The sequence below is a fragment of the Galleria mellonella genome, unplaced genomic scaffold (genome assembly GCF_026898425.1).
Source record: "Galleria mellonella isolate WM207_F2 unplaced genomic scaffold, CSIRO_AGI_GalMel_v1 utg270, whole genome shotgun sequence".
NCBI lineage: Eukaryota > Metazoa > Arthropoda > Insecta > Lepidoptera > Pyralidae > Galleria > Galleria mellonella.
This window is the reverse complement of record NW_026442062.1, coordinates 175519-193975: the sequence shown is the minus strand read 5'-3', so window position 1 is coordinate 193975 and position 18457 is coordinate 175519. Positions and strand designations below refer to the sequence as shown.

Genomic DNA, 18457 nt, shown 5'->3' with positions numbered 1-18457 from the left:
AGTCTGTTGGAAGAGTTTGATTATTATATATAATATTCATTAATGGAACATATTTATGAACTTGATGAAAAACAACTACTTTACTTTTGGTTAAACTAATATCGAGGGAAAGAAGAGAAAAATATTTCTCAAGTCTTTTTAATGACTCATTTAACACTAATTGCATATCAATAATATTCTTTCCTTTTATATAAATTAATAAATCATCGGCAAATTGCAAGTTGTTCACACTGTTTCCTAAAATTGAATTAAGTTTATAGATATATAAAATATATAGTAGCGGGCTTAGAATACCACCTTGACATACTCCTTTAGAGCTTAACCTAGGTCCTATTAATTTACTATTTACTTTAACATACACTTCTCTATTACTAAGAAAATTATAAATCCATTCGATAAGTTTCATTGGAAGAAATGAGGATAAAATCGAAGATAGAACTGTTAAATTTACATTGTTAAAAGCTCCTACGACATCTAAAAAAACAGATAGAACATATTCATCGTTATTCAAAGCAGTACTAAGGTCGACATAGAAGTTCGCTAAACTTTCGCGCGCTGAATATCCACGGCGAAAACCAAATTGATTCGATGGTAATATACTATTACTTTCAATAAAGAACTCTAAACGCTGTTTAATTAATTGTTCGAATAATTTGCCTGCACAGGACGTCAATGTTATAGGTCTATAGGAGTCGAAATTTGTAGGATCTTTACCGGGTTTAATTACTGGAATCAAACAATCCATTTTCCATTCTGGTGGGATAATACAGTCCTTCCATAAATCGTTAAAAATTTGTAAGAGTTTAGTAAGGTTTATTTTATTCAGCAATCGAAACATATTGTATGTTAAGCGATCAAGGCCACTAGCTGTATCTTTTCTAGATTTTACTGCACTGGATATTTCATCAATTGAGAATGGGTCAGTGAGAAATTTTGGGCATGAATTAACAGAATTAAACTGTTTGTCATCAAAAGGTGAGTGTACAAAATCAGGAGTATATTTGCGTAAAAAATCATTGACCCATGATATATCTTTAAAATGATTTTGACGATGTTTTGAATTTAGTTTTCTCATATTTTGCCAAACAGTGGAAATTGGTGTTAATCTATTAAATTTGGAACAAAATTCCTGCCACCCCTGTTGTCTTACTTGCTTAATTACTAACTTTTTAACAGCTTGAACTCTTTTAAAATTTATGTAATTATCGAGAGTTGGATTTTGTTTAAACCTAAGGTAAGCCGCTTTACTATCATTGACAGCTGTCGCACACCTGTTATTCCACCAAGGTACTGCAATATGTTTGTGCCTCTTTGAAGTATTTGCACCGCTATTTGATAAGTTCCTACGTGGAACGGAACGTTCCACAGCTGTCAAAATAATTTTACAGAATCTATTGTAATTGTTTAAGGGTTCTTTGACATCATACTCGAAATCCAAAAGTAATTGATTAACAGTTTCAGAATAAAGATCCCAATTAACGAGACGTAGGTTTATACGATTTAACAAAAGTTTATTAACTTCATCTATAGGAGCATGTTGTTCACCTGACGGAGTTGATGAAGAGTTCTTTGTGTTTATTTTAGTAAAAGTCGGCAGGTGATAACTTCCTAACGGATCATCATGAACCGACCACTCGCATTTTAATGATATGGATGGGGATACCATAGTTAAATCAAGGCCATTGGGTCTCCAAATATGAGAGCCAACAGTAGTAACTTGCTTATCATTTAATAGTACCAAATTACATTCATCTAAACAATCAAGAATGTCTTTACCTCTTGTATTAGTGGAGGTACAACCCCACATAGTATGATGTGCATTTAAATCTCCAGATATGATAGTGGGTTTAGGAAGAGACTCCAAAAAGAACTTAAATTTGGCTTTAGTAAAACTAGGTGTACTATTGGTAGGACAGTAAATACTGGCAACTGAATACCAAGAATTATTAACTTCAATACTAATAGCTATAGTTTGCAAAGAATTGTCGAAAAAAGAGTGAAGTTTTTTATATCTAATACTATTATGTATAATAATCGCTACTCCATTGTGGTTATTACCACAATCATTTCGTTCTATACAATAATCTTTAATTTTTAATTTGTAATGTGGTTTTAGCCAAGTTTCTGAGATGAGAGCAATGTGAATATGATGTTCATTTAAAAATTGTGTAAAAATATGTCGATTGCTCAGTAGGCTCTGAGCGTTCCACTGTATGATAGTTAATTGGTCTCGATTGAATTTTGTGAAATAGGTCTATTACCAAAAGTATCATATAACACATTCAAAACACTTTTAGTGTTAATAGATGTGTTCTTTGTGTTATGTAGTGAAATAAGTTTGATTATGCTTTCTATTAAAAGTGATAAACTCTTGTTATCAGAATTTAGAACTGAAATTAGGTCTACATTTTTTTTAGGTTTGTTACCCAGTTTAGGAAATATTTCAGTGCTAAGTATATCTCCAAAAGAAGCAGGTCTGAATTTAGATCTATTTTCAGCAATTTTCTTTTGTTTAACAGGGCATTGCGGTGATACACTTGTGTGATTTCCATTGCAGTGTACACAAATAGCGTTTTCCATTCCAGTTGTACAAGTTTTATAATTATGCTCACCTTTGCAGATGCTGCAACGCTCAGAATTCTTACAGAATTTAGCTAAATGTCCATACCTCAAGCACCGGTAGCATTGTTTAACTGGTGGTATATATGGAGTGACATTGTGGCGCCAACCTCCAATATCCAGATATTCAGGTAATACAGATGCAGCAAAAGTAATTGTCACGGTTAGAGTTGGCTGTAACACATATCCATGAGTCAAGGTATTTTTTCTTAAAATTCTTTTAATAGCAATAATTTTCTTAGAACTCGATATCATAGTATATATTTTTTTATTAGATATATTTGTAGGTACATTTCTAATAACGCCTGTAACTTCTGTTGAAGAAGCAGGAATACTGGCCTTAAAATGGTAGTCATTTAAAAAAGTTTTATTATTTAAAAAAGCATTGGCTAAGTCTGGCTTTTGAAAGTATACTCCGATTTTGAATTTATTTATAGATCTAAGATAAGTTACCCCTTTATTAAATCGTTTTAAACAGGAGGAGAGTGAGAGCAAGTCTCTGGATCCAATGGTTTTCTGACTATCTGAGGATTCTACAAAGACAACAAATTCTGTCCCAGGGGATTCCTCGGGATATCTTCTAATATAATCTGTGACGTAGTAAGGTATATACTTATCGGCCTTATCAATTTCAGATTCTGAGTCAGTAGAAGTATCTTCCGAATATATATCCTTGTCATTACAAGGTTCATGGTCTACATCACCTGAATCGTCATCTTTTTTTTTCCTTTTTATACAACTGCGCTTCCCCATGAATGCTAATTATATTACTGTCGCTGAATTTAGTGAAAATATAATATTTTATTCAATAATAAGAATTGATAGAGATAGTTTTAATAAATTAATAAAAAAAATTTAAAAAACCCGCTTGTTCTTATTCGAGTTTCCCGCCTTTTCTCATGTTATCATTTATCAGTTATGTCGTTCGCTGTCATTGTCAGGTAGCTGACATCCGAAATATATGCCTGATACTTATAACCTGCGTTTTTAATACATTTGTCACGTGAGACAGGCAAATGTCCCTCATTTTTACAATACTATACAACTGATTATTAAGATCTTAGCTAGTAGAATCTATGTTAGAACTTATGTTCTACACTAAATCTATGAGTAGATCTAGTTTGTTCCGTTATGGAACAGGTTAAGGTCGGAGACTATGCTGCCTAGTCTTCAGTATATTTTGTCTGGAATGTAGAATAGTGTTTTGTATTATATATATGTTTATTTTTAAAGAATAAAGATGGCAATTAAGTATGTGTTTGTTTGATATATTTTTTTTTATCATATCGTAGGCATCTAATCGTAAAACTTATTTGTTTCTGAAAATATAGCTGTTTAAGTTTCATTCCTTATAGTTGTGTCCGTTTTTATAATTAGCACGGACACGTGAACGAGCAAACATTGTTCTTTTTACACACACAATATTTTAGGTACATAATGAAGCCTATTTGTCATTTTGTTATATCTTTATTTGTCATTTTGTTATATGTTTTTTTTGTCTTTTATCCTTCCCATTTCCTATATGTTTTAACTACTTTAACAATCCAAAATTCCAATACGGGCTCTGTTCTTGAATTTTTGGTTTTTGGTTGTTCAATTGGTCTTTATTGGAAAAGAATATAGCCTAGTATAATTATGCAAATCGGGCGTCAATAAAATAAGCGGTTGAGGTAATCAGGGATTATTCAGGTAGTTTGGTATAATAAAGTTCAATAATACTACAAGAATTTGAATATACAGAACAAAATATTGAATCAGTTTTCTGCGGTTAAAATGTATCTTGAAGTATTTTTTAATAAATAAAATTTACGCATTAAAAAGATGCAGAATTTATAAGACAATAAATATAGAAGTTATAAAGGAATCACTCATAACTATTTATTACGCAAAATTGTACATAAAAGTTAACTCGTTTTTCTCGAAGCATGGATTTATTTTGATTCTATGGAGACACTAAAGAATGTATGTAGGTATTATTTACTAGGAATGGTTTTTTATTGTGTTAAATCCTTAAGTTATTCAAAATATGAGAATAATGCCTATAACACAATAAGAAAACAGTAGATTCAGTAATCACAAAATTAAAATAGGATCAACGTTTACGTGTTGATAATATATAGGTTGTAAAAAGAATTCTCATAATTGATTCAAAGTTCTCGACATAATTACGTACCTAATACAGCTACAAAATAAATTATTGATTGGAAAATCTTTCAAAAACAATTTAGAATGTAGAAATATATTCGTATTTCCAAATGGCACATGAAAGATTATATGTAAATATAGGTACCGTTCAATACAAGTCACGAGTAAAGACTAGTATTCAATATTTACCGTTACAGTGGGAGTATAATAATTTTATCACATTTCCAGTGCATGTCTAGCTTTAGTGATTGTAAACTCTGTGACCAAACTTTATTACATTTATTATCAGTCTATAAATTTATTTCATTGTGCAATATAAGTGGTGAAAATTCAATTATACGATGTTATTTGTATATTTTTTTAAATTTTAAGTTTGAAGTAATTAATTATATTTGCATTTTAATAATCTATTAAAGAATTATTGTGTGTGTTTTGGCCAGGTACCTAATCAATTTTCATAGCAGAGTTAGGTATGCATAATCCTTAATTAATGTTAAAAATGCCGTGTGGTCCCGGCATAGAATAGGCCACCCCTTCCTTTCCCGTGGGTGTCGTAAGAGGCGACTAAGGGAGGGCGAGGGATGGGCAGCAGCGTCTCTCGTAAAACATCTCTAAAAGCCTAACTGCGGTTGCCAACCTGCTTGCCAAGTGTGGCAACTACTAGCAAAACCTCCTTTATGGGGGAGGCTATGTTCAACAGTGAACAGATAATGGCTGATACACCAAATGATATGAAAACTTTACGAAGGGTTTCGAAATGTTCCATTGATGACGTTGTTGTTGCAAGCGTTCAATATGGTGTTTCTACTGTGAAGCAGTTGTGTTTGCATGGCTGTGTTTCGGTTTGAAGGGTGGGATATGGCGTGAATTTACTGGGTACAGAGGAATAACACCCGAGTCCTCAGGAATGGTAACGCATGGGGGGTATCGTGGGCGAAACAGTATACTCTGTTATGTCCACGGTACTATTCATGTCTATAGGCGACGGTTACCACTTTCCATCAAGTGGGCCGTCAGCTTGTTTGCCATTCTAAGTTGTATAAAAAAAATGGTGATCGTTTATTTATTTTTTTATTGTAAGGGAGGCAAAGGTGCAAATTATAATCAGCCATACCGTATGCTTTATTACTATTGTAGTTAAAAAAATAAATTTCATATAAGCGTTGCTCATTACGAATTGTTTGTTATATTTATTCACCTAACTTTACTAAGTTAGCTGAATAAATATAAGTGCTGTAAATAAAATATATAATAATTCCCTACTGGGAAGGGACTTTGCAGTCGTAGAGCGCATGTCGTGATTCGGCCATGCGCAGTGACGGTTTTGCCACCAGTCTTATGTTATTGTTACCTAAATTGCGATTAAATATACGCATAATGTTTTTATAACGCACATTACAGTCGAAATATTACATTTTTTAATTAATAAAACTAGATAGAGAAATAAAAGTGATATGTAAAGTTTTCAGTGAGGGATTTTTTTAGAAAATAACCTCAAGAATGAATATTTGATGTAGTTTTTTTTTAATTATTCAAGAATTGTACGGTTTTGGACATATGGAACCTCTTTAGAGCCGAATAAAGTGATTTGGATACTTGCAGTTATACGACGTACATATTTTGTCCACGCTGAGTAACTGTTACTTTGTAAGTACCTATATGTACCTCTATATTATTCTTTACTAGGTGTATTTTTATTCTATTGTTGAAAAAAAGGGTAATATTTTTTTAGGTATATCTAAGCATTATATATTTTTTTATACAACTTATAATGGCAAACAAGCTGACGGTCCCCCTGATGGAAAGTGGTAATCGTAGCCTATAGACATGAGCAGTACCATGCACATAACAGAGTATACTGTTTCGCCCATGATACCCCCGATGCGTTGCCATTCCTGAGGACTCAGGTGTTATTCCAGTAAATTTACGCCATATTCTACCCTTCAAACCGAAACATAGCCATGCAAACATAACTGCTTTACGCTTGAAACACGAATGGGGCAGAGGTACCCAAGCAATCGACTTTTGTACAAAGTCTCCCTCTGGTGAAAAGGGTGAACTGTATGTATGTAAATGTATGTATAGTTTTTAATGGATTATAACGGAATGGTAATCTAGTCTGCACTAACGGTACACGCTGGCGGGGCATCGGTGAAAGATAATAAGTGAGAATGAAAGGGCAAATCAGTCAGCCCATCGTAATGAATACACCTGGAATTCAACACGATGGTTTCCAGGGGGACCACGTGGAGGTCGACCTGATAGGGTATATTGCTAGCAATGAACTGGCAGTCCGTAATACTAATAATTCCTTCCCCTCATAAATGTATAGTTAGGTATATAAACCTATCATTAAGAAAGGGCTTCATTCCATCATCTGATTCGTATTAGTTGTGAAGACTAATTCGTTGGAATGGGGGGAGGAGGTTAAGCCATGTGGACTATATATATATATATTGCATTAATAGTTTGACTGCAGACGGCAGTAGATACTACTACATGTGCAGGGGGCGTAAACCAGAACATATTGTATACTAGCGGCCCGTCCCGGCGTCGCATGGGTGGACATTTTTACATTTTAAATTTTCTCCCGTTTTCCCAACATTTCCCTTCACTGCTCTGCTCCTATTGATCGTAGCGTGATGAAAAGTATACTATAACCTGTCCAGAAGTATGAAGAATAATTGTACCAAGTTTCGTTAAAATCCGTCGAGTAGTTTTTGTTTCTATAACGAACATACAGACAGATATACAGACAAAAATTTTACTGATTGCATTTTTGGCATCAGTACCGATCACTAATCACCGCCTGATAGTTATTTTGGAAATATATTTCATGTAGAGAATTGACCAGTACACAAATGACCGCAGACCAATGTACAGAATATTTTTTAAATAAAGCAATTTATTAGATTAATATACGCATGTTTTATAAATAAAAATATTAAATCTTTAGTAACTGTTAACAATGATCCAGATATGGAGGAATTAATTAATGAAACAAAACACTTGTTCATTAGTCACTATTATGAATATAATAATTAAAAATAATAATAATAATTAATAATTAATAATATTTAGTTGTTTCACGATAAGAATGCGCTGAATATGTGCAGGGCACACGTTCCTGCGTGTTTCCAGATTACGTGATATTATGTTATCATTATTTTATAGTAGGTATGGCGGGTGTTTATAATTACTAAACGATTTTTTTTAATGGATTATAATGGAATGGTATCTCCGCCTGCGCTAACGGTGTACGCTGGCGGGGCACCAGTGAGGGATGATAGGTGAGAATGAAAAGGCAGGTCAGTTAGCCCATCGTGGTGAATACAGCTGGAATTCAGCACGATAGTTTCTAGGAATGATCGCGTGGAGGTTGATTGGACTATATTACGGTGTATTTTTTTTTGATGGATGAAATTGGTACGGTAACCCCGCCTGCGCTAACGGGATAAGCTGACGGAGCACCAGTGACGGGTGATAGATGAGAATGAAAACAGGCCAGTTAGCCCATCATGATGAATTCATCAGGAATTAACCATGATAGTTTCCAGGGGGAACCGCGAGGAGGTCGACCTGGTTGGGTATATTGCTAGCAATGGGATTCTCAGTCTCCATTACTAACAATCCCTTTCCCCCTATTAGGGTGTATTGATAGCAATGGGCCTGTTAGAACCCATTACTAAACAATGCCTGTTCCCCCCCCCCCCCCCCCCGAGGCTTACAAAAATTTAAAAGTATCCTAAAAACAATTTAGGGACTGCAACTTGAAAACCTAACCATTTAATATCGGGGAGAAAGGGGTTGTTACTAACGGGATCTTACATCGCCATTGCTATCAATGTACCCTATCAGGTCGATCTCCACGCGGTTCTCCCTGGAAACGATCGTGATTAATTCTTGAATTTATCACGATGGGCTAACTTACCTGTCTTTTCATCGTCACCTCACCATTCTTCACTGGCGCACTTCCAGCGTATACCGATAGCGCGGGCGGGGTTACTATTCCGTCGTCATCCATTAAAAAAAAAAAAACATTCAATACCGTCACTCTATCCACAGAGTAGAAAAGTTCCAAATGTTACTGGACTATTCGTGTCGCTCTATTGTTAGCTACACACATAAACCAATTTTTACGTAATTATGTATTTGCCCTTATTCCTTTATTTAGACGTAGTGGGCGAAGTGAATTAGCTATAATAGTGTAATAAATAATTTATGTTTGTTCGTGTATGTATATTGTTTTGATCGATCGTAAACATTGTTAGTTTTAACAAGCTACGCCCGCAACTTTGTTTGGTAACTGGAGCGTATTTTTTTAATTTTATTTATTCATAAACAAAAATTTGTATTTGGATGTCATTGAATATTGGGAGGAAGGGATTGTTAGTAATGGGGAGTCCCCATAGCTATCAATATACACTATCAGGTCGACCTCCACGCGGTTCTCCCCTGGAAACTATCGTGACTAATTTATCGTTGAATTCGCCACGATGGGCTAACTGACATGCCTTGGGGGGAAAGGGATTGTTAGTAATGGAGACTTAGAATCCCATTGCTAGCAATATACCCAACCAGGTCGACCTCTTCGCTGTTCTCCCTGGAAACTATCATGGTTAATTCCTGATGTATTCATCATGATGGGCTAACTGGCCTGTTTTCATTCTCACCTATCACCCTTCACTGGTGCTCCGCCAGCGGATCCCGTTAGCGCAGGCGGTGCTACCATACCATTTTCACCAATCAAAAAAAAAAAAAATATCATGCACTTTATTTAATTACATAATGGACTCTATGTTGACCATTGCTTTTATTCTAATCTACTGATATCTCGAATTATGACGATTATGATTGACGATTATCGACCTTATATATAAATAGAAAATAGTTCATTTTAGAGTAAAACATCATTGAACACAATCTACCATATTTTTTAGTTATGATAAAGTTTTTGTATCGTAGTTAATGGAGAAAATATATTAGTTGATAGGTACACCATCACACCTAGTACACCTATGAATACATCAAAAGCAGTGGGGGAAAGGGATTGTTAGTAATGGGGTCAAATAGCCCTATTACTAGCAATATACCCTGTCAGGTCGACCTCCACGTGGTTCCCCCTGGAAACGATCGAGACTAATTCTAGTTTAATCCGTCAGGATGGGCTAACTGACCTACTTTCATCTTCATCTGTCATCCCTCACTGGTGCCCCGCCAGTGTATACCAATAGCGCAGACGGGGTTACCATACCATTATTACCCATTAAATAAAAACATCAAAAGCCGACATTGTAATGTAGGGGTGGGTATTATATAGCAATATCTGTATATTTCAGTTATAATATCTATTTACTGATCCAATAACGAATATATAAATAGTCTGTTATCAAAAAGAAATATTGGATAACAGACTTTCAAAATAATCAAAAATAGATACTCGACCGATGTGGACGATATCGAAATGGGTATTGACCTTTTTTCCGTTATTAATGCAAGGAGGATCTAAATATATAGATACCGGATAAATATTCATATTATCCATGCCTACAGTAATGCTGGTAGTTGCTTATGCAGCTCACAGGACTTTTGTTTTTATACAACTTAGAATGGCAAACAAGCTGACGGCCCACCTGATAAAATGGTAACCATCGCTAATGTTCTGTACTGGATTTAAAAAACAGAGTATAAATGTTTCGCTGTCCATGATATCCCCCACCTGAGGACTCAGATGTTATTCCTCTTGTAGGGTAAATTCACGTCATATTTCAAACCGTAACACAGCCATGCAAACACAACTGCTTCACGGTAGAAACACGAATGGCACAGCATGGTACCAAGCAAACGACTTTTCTGTTAAAGTCCCCTGGTACTGCTTTGTATTGGTGACGACCACTAAAATTAACTAACATTTTATAAAAAATAAGGAATCACCTAATAAAATACTATACAGTGCTAATGTTTGGCTTAATGGATTTTAAAAAAAAGAACAAATTCGAGGCCTGACTGACGCGTATTTTTTTAACGTATTCAATATATAATATTACTGATTATTATGTAATTGTTCGCAGGTTACAGTGATTTTATCTAATACAACAATGAACTTTATAAGTATTGAATATAGATGATGTTGGCCTAAAAACAATTCAATGGGTTATTTTGTGCCCATACGACCGATGGCGAAGCTGCGAAGGGATAAAATTGTAAGTGAATATTAACAGTAAGCGATGATTGTATGTATTAATTTACCATTAGAATCTATAATTAAATAGATTTACATGTACATAAATATATAATTTAATTTCATATAAAAAATAGCCGAGATCTTTTGATGAAAGTCTATCATGGAATTGTAAATAAAAATGGCTAAATTTTAACACTTAATTTAATACCACTTCTATTAAATAAATGTAGGTACCGCGTAAAAATATAAAATTTTATAATCAACCATGGTAATCTTGAACAGACTAGATAGGTACAGATAGGTAGTAGGGTAAATATGATAAAACAGTTAGTCATAATTGCGTTGAACCATATTTTAGGAAAGTTATATAGGCCTACCACTACAACAAACTTCACAAAGGTGTCTAAAATGGTTCCACATTTAGTATATAATCAAAATAATTTGTCAACAGTGGCGCTGGCGCTGCCAATGGAGTGTGGTCACCATCACGGCTGTAGCGCTAGTCATTTATAACGCGGCAGCCAACGTGTGGCTCCTGCGGCCTCAACCCTGTCCCGCCGTAAACACGCCCTCACCGCCGCCATCGTCAGAAACGTCATCCTGCGAGCCCTGTATCGACACTGCCCCTAATATTGTAATGGACGATGACCCCATATCGAGACTGGACCTTAGACTTGGAAGGTGGGACGGTTCTAGGTCCTTTCGAATGTTTGATTACGCTACGGTCGGAGATATGTATGCAGAAATATCAGGCAATCGGCGTGTCTGTTTAGCTACCCAAAGTTCAATTGAGAGGCTACACGAATTGTTACGGATAGCAGCTCATTGGTCCGGGCCAATATCTGTCGCTGTATTTGTCGCTGGAGATGAGCTAAGACTTTTGAGAGCATTCGCTACTTGGTTATTTCGTTGTCAACCAGAAATATACTCGCGGCTGGCACTTCATGCCGCTACGCCAGCAGAGAGACCAGGAACGCCAGGAAGTATGCCGAATTGGGCGAAAGATTGTGATGCGATGCCATTACCACCGGGAGAAAGACGGGCCGATACGGTCGCATGGAGAGCGAGACATCCGTACCCACAAAATCATCTGCGGAATCTCGCAAGAAGGAACTGTCAAACTCCTTACGTTTTCCTCGTAGATGTGGACATTGTGCCTTCGAAAGGTATGGCGGAATCATTAGACAAGTTCCTAACAACGGCTCCCAAATGCCCGTTGTGTGCTTATGTGGTGCCCACATACGAACTAGATAGAAGAGTAGCAAATTTTCCAGCGAACAAGTCGGAGTTATTAAGACTATCAAGAAATAAATTAGCTATACCTTTTCATAGGAAGGTGTTTATTTACAACCAGTACGCTTCGAATTTCTCTAAGTGAGTATGTCAGCCATCATTTTGCCTTGAATATATTACTATTTAGTAACGTGCATGTTATAATAGGATATATATGTCCGAGTATATACCGCGTGGTCCCGGCGTAGAATGGGCCGCCCCATCCTTTCCCGTGGCTGTCGTAAGAGGTGACTAATGGTCGAGAGTTGGGCAGTGACTCTCTTAAAACATCACCAAAGCCTAACTGCAGTTGCCAACCCGCCTGCCAAGTGTGGGAACTTTTGACAAAGTCCAGGATAGGGGAAGGCCTATACTCAGCAGTAGACAGTTAATGATTGATATGATGGTAATTATATAACTATTTTGTATCGTGCATGTTATAATTTATTTCTATAACAAATAACAATAGCTTCAATGCATTCCTTTGTGTGAGCAGTTAGGTTATTGTTTCATATTCTCTGAGGAATAATAATTATAATGATACGATATCACTTACGCCGAAAAATTCTTAGAATTATTTATTTGTATCCGAACGTATTATGTATAAACTCTCAAAAGACTATTATAACTGAAGTATCATTTGTCCCAATATTCGGCATTCAATAATTTTACTGGCACATTTCGGTCATTTGGACATATAAATACCCGAATATAAGTCCCGATATTCGGCATTCAATAACTTTACTGGCACATTTCGGTCATTTGCGCATATAAGTACCCGAATATAAGTCCCAATATTTGGCATTCAATAACTTTACTGGCATATTTCGGTCATTTGCGCATATAAGTACCCAAATATAAGTCCCAATATTCGGCATTCAATAACTTTACTGGCACATTTCGGTCATTTGCGCATATAAGCACCCGAATATAAGTCCCAATATTCGGCGTTTAATAATTTTACTGGTACATTTCGGGGGTTCACCACTGCAATTCTCCACGAACTCTTATAACAAGAGCTTGAGTCGCAGATTTATTATTGAAATGCATTGAATTTCCAGATGGGAGGCGAGTGGAGGGAACGAGAGCATCGACACGCACGTAAGTCACAACGTGACCAACTTTGAGTTATTGTATGAACCATTCTACGTGGCATCGGACACAGTGCCTGCTCATGACGAGCGCTTCTTGGGCTATGGTTTCACTAGGAATACTCAGGTTAGTGCATGATATTGTGGTAGATAAATCACTGGTTGTGAAGTTATGCAACCAGAGATAGACGTTCTAAATAATCAGCATGGAGAACTCTAATTGAGTGACCGTGAAAGAATACTGTGTTCCATCACATGATGTCGTAAAAGGGTACAAAGACAGCAAAGCACAGCGTGCCTGTGCAAAAGCTAGAAATTTCGAAACAAACCCTATATCAAACTGACTCCTCTCATGGAGAGAGTCCCACGCTCTGATTTTAACACTCTGTTGAGGAAAAAAGATAGTGTTACATGATTAGAATGAGATATTGTAAAAGTAGATATATTTAAGAATCAACAAACTATGCAGTGATTACTCGTATAAAAAACGATGTCTAGAGGTGCAATGATTTATTGCGACGTGGCTGGTTGCCAACGATCGTGGTGGCCGGTGACCTCATTCGGGATATGTGTTGTTTACTGATCGTTTACCGCTTTTGTGTCTTGGTCTCACTTCTTTATTTGGCACGATAACTACACGTTAACAGATACATTGATACGTACTCGAAATTCACCAGTTTTGATTAACTCTAAATAGAATGGTAACCTCCCTTGCGTTATCGGTTTATGCTGAAAGAGCACCAATAAGAGATGATAGATCTTATTCGCGACAAAATGACACGGGTCAGTTGGCTCATAATGATGAATTTGCCTGAAACTAATCATGATGGTTTTTAGAGGAATCTGCAATTGGACTCGTATTTCCCATTAGTATTATTCCTCTTCCTCCAAAAGTAGGGGAAGGAGATACATTTTCGTAAGTCGATTGGGTACATTTTCTTGTATTTCAACCGCTAAGCAGCTATACTTGCATGGGTGGAAAGGGATTGTTAGTAATGCGAATTTACCAGTTTCATTACTACTAATACACCCTATCAGGTCGACCTCCACGCGGTTCCCCCTGGAAACCATCGTGGTTAATTGTTATGGAATTTATCTAGATGGGCTAACTGACTTGCTTTCATTCTCATCTATTATCCCTCCTGGTGTCCTGCCAGCGTATAGCGTAAGCGGAGGTGGGGTAACCATTTCATTAGCATCCCATGAAAAGCCGTATGCTGGTCTAGTTGGAAGGTAAGTTATGGCAGTGAAATTGTAAGATACGTTGGTATACCATTTTAGTTTACAGAAATGGCATCGCATGGGAGTACCATTGACATCATAATGTATTTTATGATATCTAAAATGCTTTTCATGTCTGTAGACAATGATTGCTTATAGGATTGATTTTTTATAGGTAGATCGTTAGCTTATATATCGTTTTAGGTTACATAAAAAATAGTGTACTGCTTTGTAAGTTCCAGCTTTTCTTTAAATACGTTCCATCAGTAAAGTGTGATTCAGTAACTAATATACAAACATCTTTGAAATGAAATGAAATATTTATTTATTTTAAACAGACATTTGATGTTCTAAAGGCCATGTAACAGAATTTTTTGATATCTGTTTAATTGCCTTAAAATTGTAGGTATGCAAATCTAGTTTATTGTTCAAATAAGGATACTTTAATTTGTAAAGTGATTATTAAGATTATAGATTAAAAAAAACAAGTTCAAATCAAACCTATATAAAAAAAAAAAACTTTTAAAAATATAAATATTATTAAAAATAAAACAATAAAAAAAAAAAACAAGTGCAATTAATGAATGTGCTGTCACCGGGAAAAGTGGAGTGTGAAGATTAGAATCCGGTCGAGGCCGGACGAGCTCGGATTTGTGAAACGCGAGTAAAAATATATCTGCGCCGTTTTCGCTCACAGCTGTTAGGAAACTTTTTAACAACAACATGGGTTAGTGTATTCTTGACGATCCACGGCGACTGGAGTTTACGTGACCGAGAATAAAAGAATTATTTGGTTTCTAGTCTATTCCATAATGAAAGACAATGAACTTACGAGATGATGAAACGAAAATAATTAATCATCTAGGTCAAAAAAATGTTTTTTTTTTTTATACAATTTAGAATACTAAACAAGCTGACGGCCCACCTGATGGAAAGTGGTAACCGTCGCCTATAGACATGTGCAGTACCATAGACATAACGGAGTATACTGTTTTGCCCATGATACCCCCCATGCGTTGCCATTCCTAAGGACTCAGGTGTTATTCCTCTGTACCCAGTAAATTCACGCCATATCCCATTCTTCAAACCGAAACACAGCCATGCAAACACAGCTGGTTCACGGTTAAAACACGAATAGGACAGAGGTACCCAAGCAATCGACTTTTGTACAAAGTCTCCCTCTGGTAAATCTTATTTATTAATTTATTCGCGACTTCGCCCGCACGATCTGGATAAAAAATAGCCATACTTTTTCATTCTAATTTCTGCGTGTACGCCAAATGTGTTAAAGATAAGTGTCAACTGGTAATGAACAAACTAAATCACGATATTATATAAATAAGTACTGGCAGTAAGCATGAAATTTTAAAACATTTGTTTTAATAAAAAATATAATCATAGATTAAGAATAATATTTACTTGTTAGCGATCTTTCTAGGGGCACAATATATAGTTAGAGGCATAGATTAACAATAGCTTTGCAGTTGTTTTTCGAAGAAAAGTACGTATAAATCCATGTAACATAAATATAGCTGTTAAGCACTAATCAATACTATTTACAAGTAACATTTTTTTATTACAATATGCAATCGTTTGCATATAATTCGTACAATATTTGTTATCATAAGAAATCTCCCAATGTAGACTGCGCATTCTTTGTCCGTGAGTAACATCTAACTTTGTATATCTGAATACTGTGTAAGTTAACCAGACACGATATATTTTATGTCTTTGTAGGAGTAATTAAATTGTTTTCCACAAAAAATCGACTTCATCTATGGCAAAATCAGTTAATTTGATCTAAAATCTAATCTACTGAATCGATTTTAATAAAATTTCTATGGTACTTATTAGTAAATTTATACTTTCAAATAAAAAGTAAAATTTTCCAAATTGGTTTATATCTGACGGAGTTATGAGAGTAACAAGCGTTAAAAAAACATACATACAATATGTTCTTGTTGATAAAGTTACTAGATGCAGCTCTCTTTTTTTTTTTCATTTAAGAGTTTCCTCTTGTCTGTGCAACTAATTCATGCATCTTCTTCCAGCCAGCTCTATCCCAGGCCATATCCTTGATCTCCCTATACGACATGACACCCAGTGTTTTCTTTATCTGTCCCATATAATTATTCTGAGTTATTCTTAGGTCTTTTCTTTTCTATTTTACCCTCTATTTTTCCTTCTACTATGCTCTTTAAAAATGTAGCTAGGTTTTTTTAATGGGTGATAATGGAATGGTAATCCCAGCCGTGCTATCGGTATACACCACCGGGGCACCAGTGAAGGATGATACGTGAGGATGAAGCAGGTCAGTTAGCCCATCGTGACAAACTCAACAATAATTGTTCACGATGGTTTCCAGGGGGAACCACGTGGACGTCGACCTAATATGCTTATATAGGCACTTTAAATCAGTTTGCCATTCTAAGTTGTATAAAAAAAAAGTTACAAGCGCATATTGCTAGCAATGGGGCTGTCAAACTCCATTGCTAACAATTTTTAATTTTGGGGGGAAAGGCCCCCCAAAATTAAAAATGTAGTTAGTTACAACATATTTTACATTATTATTATTGTATTAATGTAAATCTAGGACTATTAAAGCTATTAATAACCGGTTCAATTGTATGATAGAACAATTGGATGGTTTGCTATTATTTACATCTGCGGATATGACGTCAATGGAATGCTTTACGTCGCGTTATACACAGTTTATTATTTCACCGGCCGCCGCGTGAAACATTCATTACGGTTTACGTAAGTTCTTGTTACGTTCAGACATAAATACCGATGTTTTGTAGACTTGATGGTACCTATTCGTTTTATGGGATTCACTGTTCTGTATTTAATTTATCGTTAGATTTGTTGTTTTTTTTTTAAACATTGCGTTCTGAGGGATACACAGAGACTTTTATTATCGCACCGCTCGTCATAGAGAGGGAATTTATCTTGACACATTCTAAAACCTAAATGATCGTGTACGGTATGGTTTCAGAGATTTCTTCCGCGAATGTTCAGGCTGTGGGATGAGCTCTTTGCCGAGATTTTCCCTAGATACTATAGTGGACAATGTGTACGTGACACTTCTAGTTCTAGTGTTGCAGGCTGTATTTAAAGGTGATAACTATCACTGTCAAAGGTAGTTGTGATGTATTTGCACTACTTATTGTTTATAGGCTACAGTGACCGTTTACCATCAAACGAGCTGTGTGCTTGTTTGCCACTTTTGTGGTATAAAAACAAAAAGCATTTTGAAGTGACTAGGTGAAGGTTAAATTAATACCTGTTTAATTAAAATATATAAATTTCATTGTATTTTGTGATATACTTATACTCTGTTATGTCCATGGTACTGCTCATGTATATAGGCGACGGTTACCACTTTAAATCAGGTGGGCTGTCAGCTTGTTTGCCATTCTAAGTTGTATAAAAAAAAGTTACAAGTAAAAAATTACTAATTAAGTAAATCATCTCCCTCGTAGTACAGTATATTTGTATATTATTTAATGTCAAGTAACGTATTGTAATTATCTAACTAGTCTGGCCATAAATACCTACTGTTACATAAAATCTTTTCTTTTTTTTCAACTTTTTAATTATTTTGAATTTGGAACACATTTATTTATTATTTTAAAAAGTTCTTTCAATTTCGCGCCATTTCACATATTTTCTCGTGTTCATTATCAAATTACAATATGGAATGGGGTGTTAAGGAAAATAGGATTGCAGTGATCGCCTTGCACAAAGTGGGTATGGACCCTTTAAAGGGATTTAATGCTTGAGGGATAGGCAGGAGGGTCCTTTTTAAAACATCACCAAAACCTAACTGCGGATGACAACCCACCTGCCAGGCGTAGAAACTAGTGGCAAAACTCCTCTTATAGGGAAGGTTTATGTTCATCAGTGAATAGTTAACGGCTGATAT

At 35.5% G+C, this 18457-nt stretch overlaps 1 protein-coding gene and 1 long non-coding RNA gene across 7 annotated transcripts in view; both read left to right on the top strand.

The window, feature by feature from the left end:
- The first annotated feature begins 1229 nt into the window (after positions 1-1229).
- On the top strand, positions 1230-4563 carry LOC128200794 (uncharacterized). Its single transcript, XR_008252876.1, has 3 exons — positions 1230-1485; positions 2621-2818; positions 3255-4563. It is a non-coding gene; the product is annotated as an uncharacterized LOC128200794 (long non-coding RNA).
- A 342-nt stretch (positions 4564-4905) lies between these two features.
- The window catches only part of LOC113523131 (trypsin beta), a 39862-nt gene continuing 26310 nt past the window's right edge, over positions 4906-18457 (top strand). The window contains exons 1-5 of one of the 6 annotated variants that reach the window (XM_052895345.1): positions 4906-5204; positions 6302-6411; positions 10836-10967; positions 11400-12322; positions 13282-13438. In XM_052895345.1, the coding sequence (XP_052751305.1) occupies positions 10914-10967; positions 11400-12322; positions 13282-13438 (1134 nt within the window). In that variant the 5' untranslated portion in view covers positions 4906-5204; positions 6302-6411; positions 10836-10913. Of the gene's footprint in view, positions 5235-6074; positions 6412-10835; positions 10968-11399; positions 12323-13281; positions 13439-18457 lie in introns of those variants that run through there. The other 5 variants (XM_052895344.1, XM_052895346.1, XM_031907661.2 and 2 more) reach the window with 5 other exon arrangements.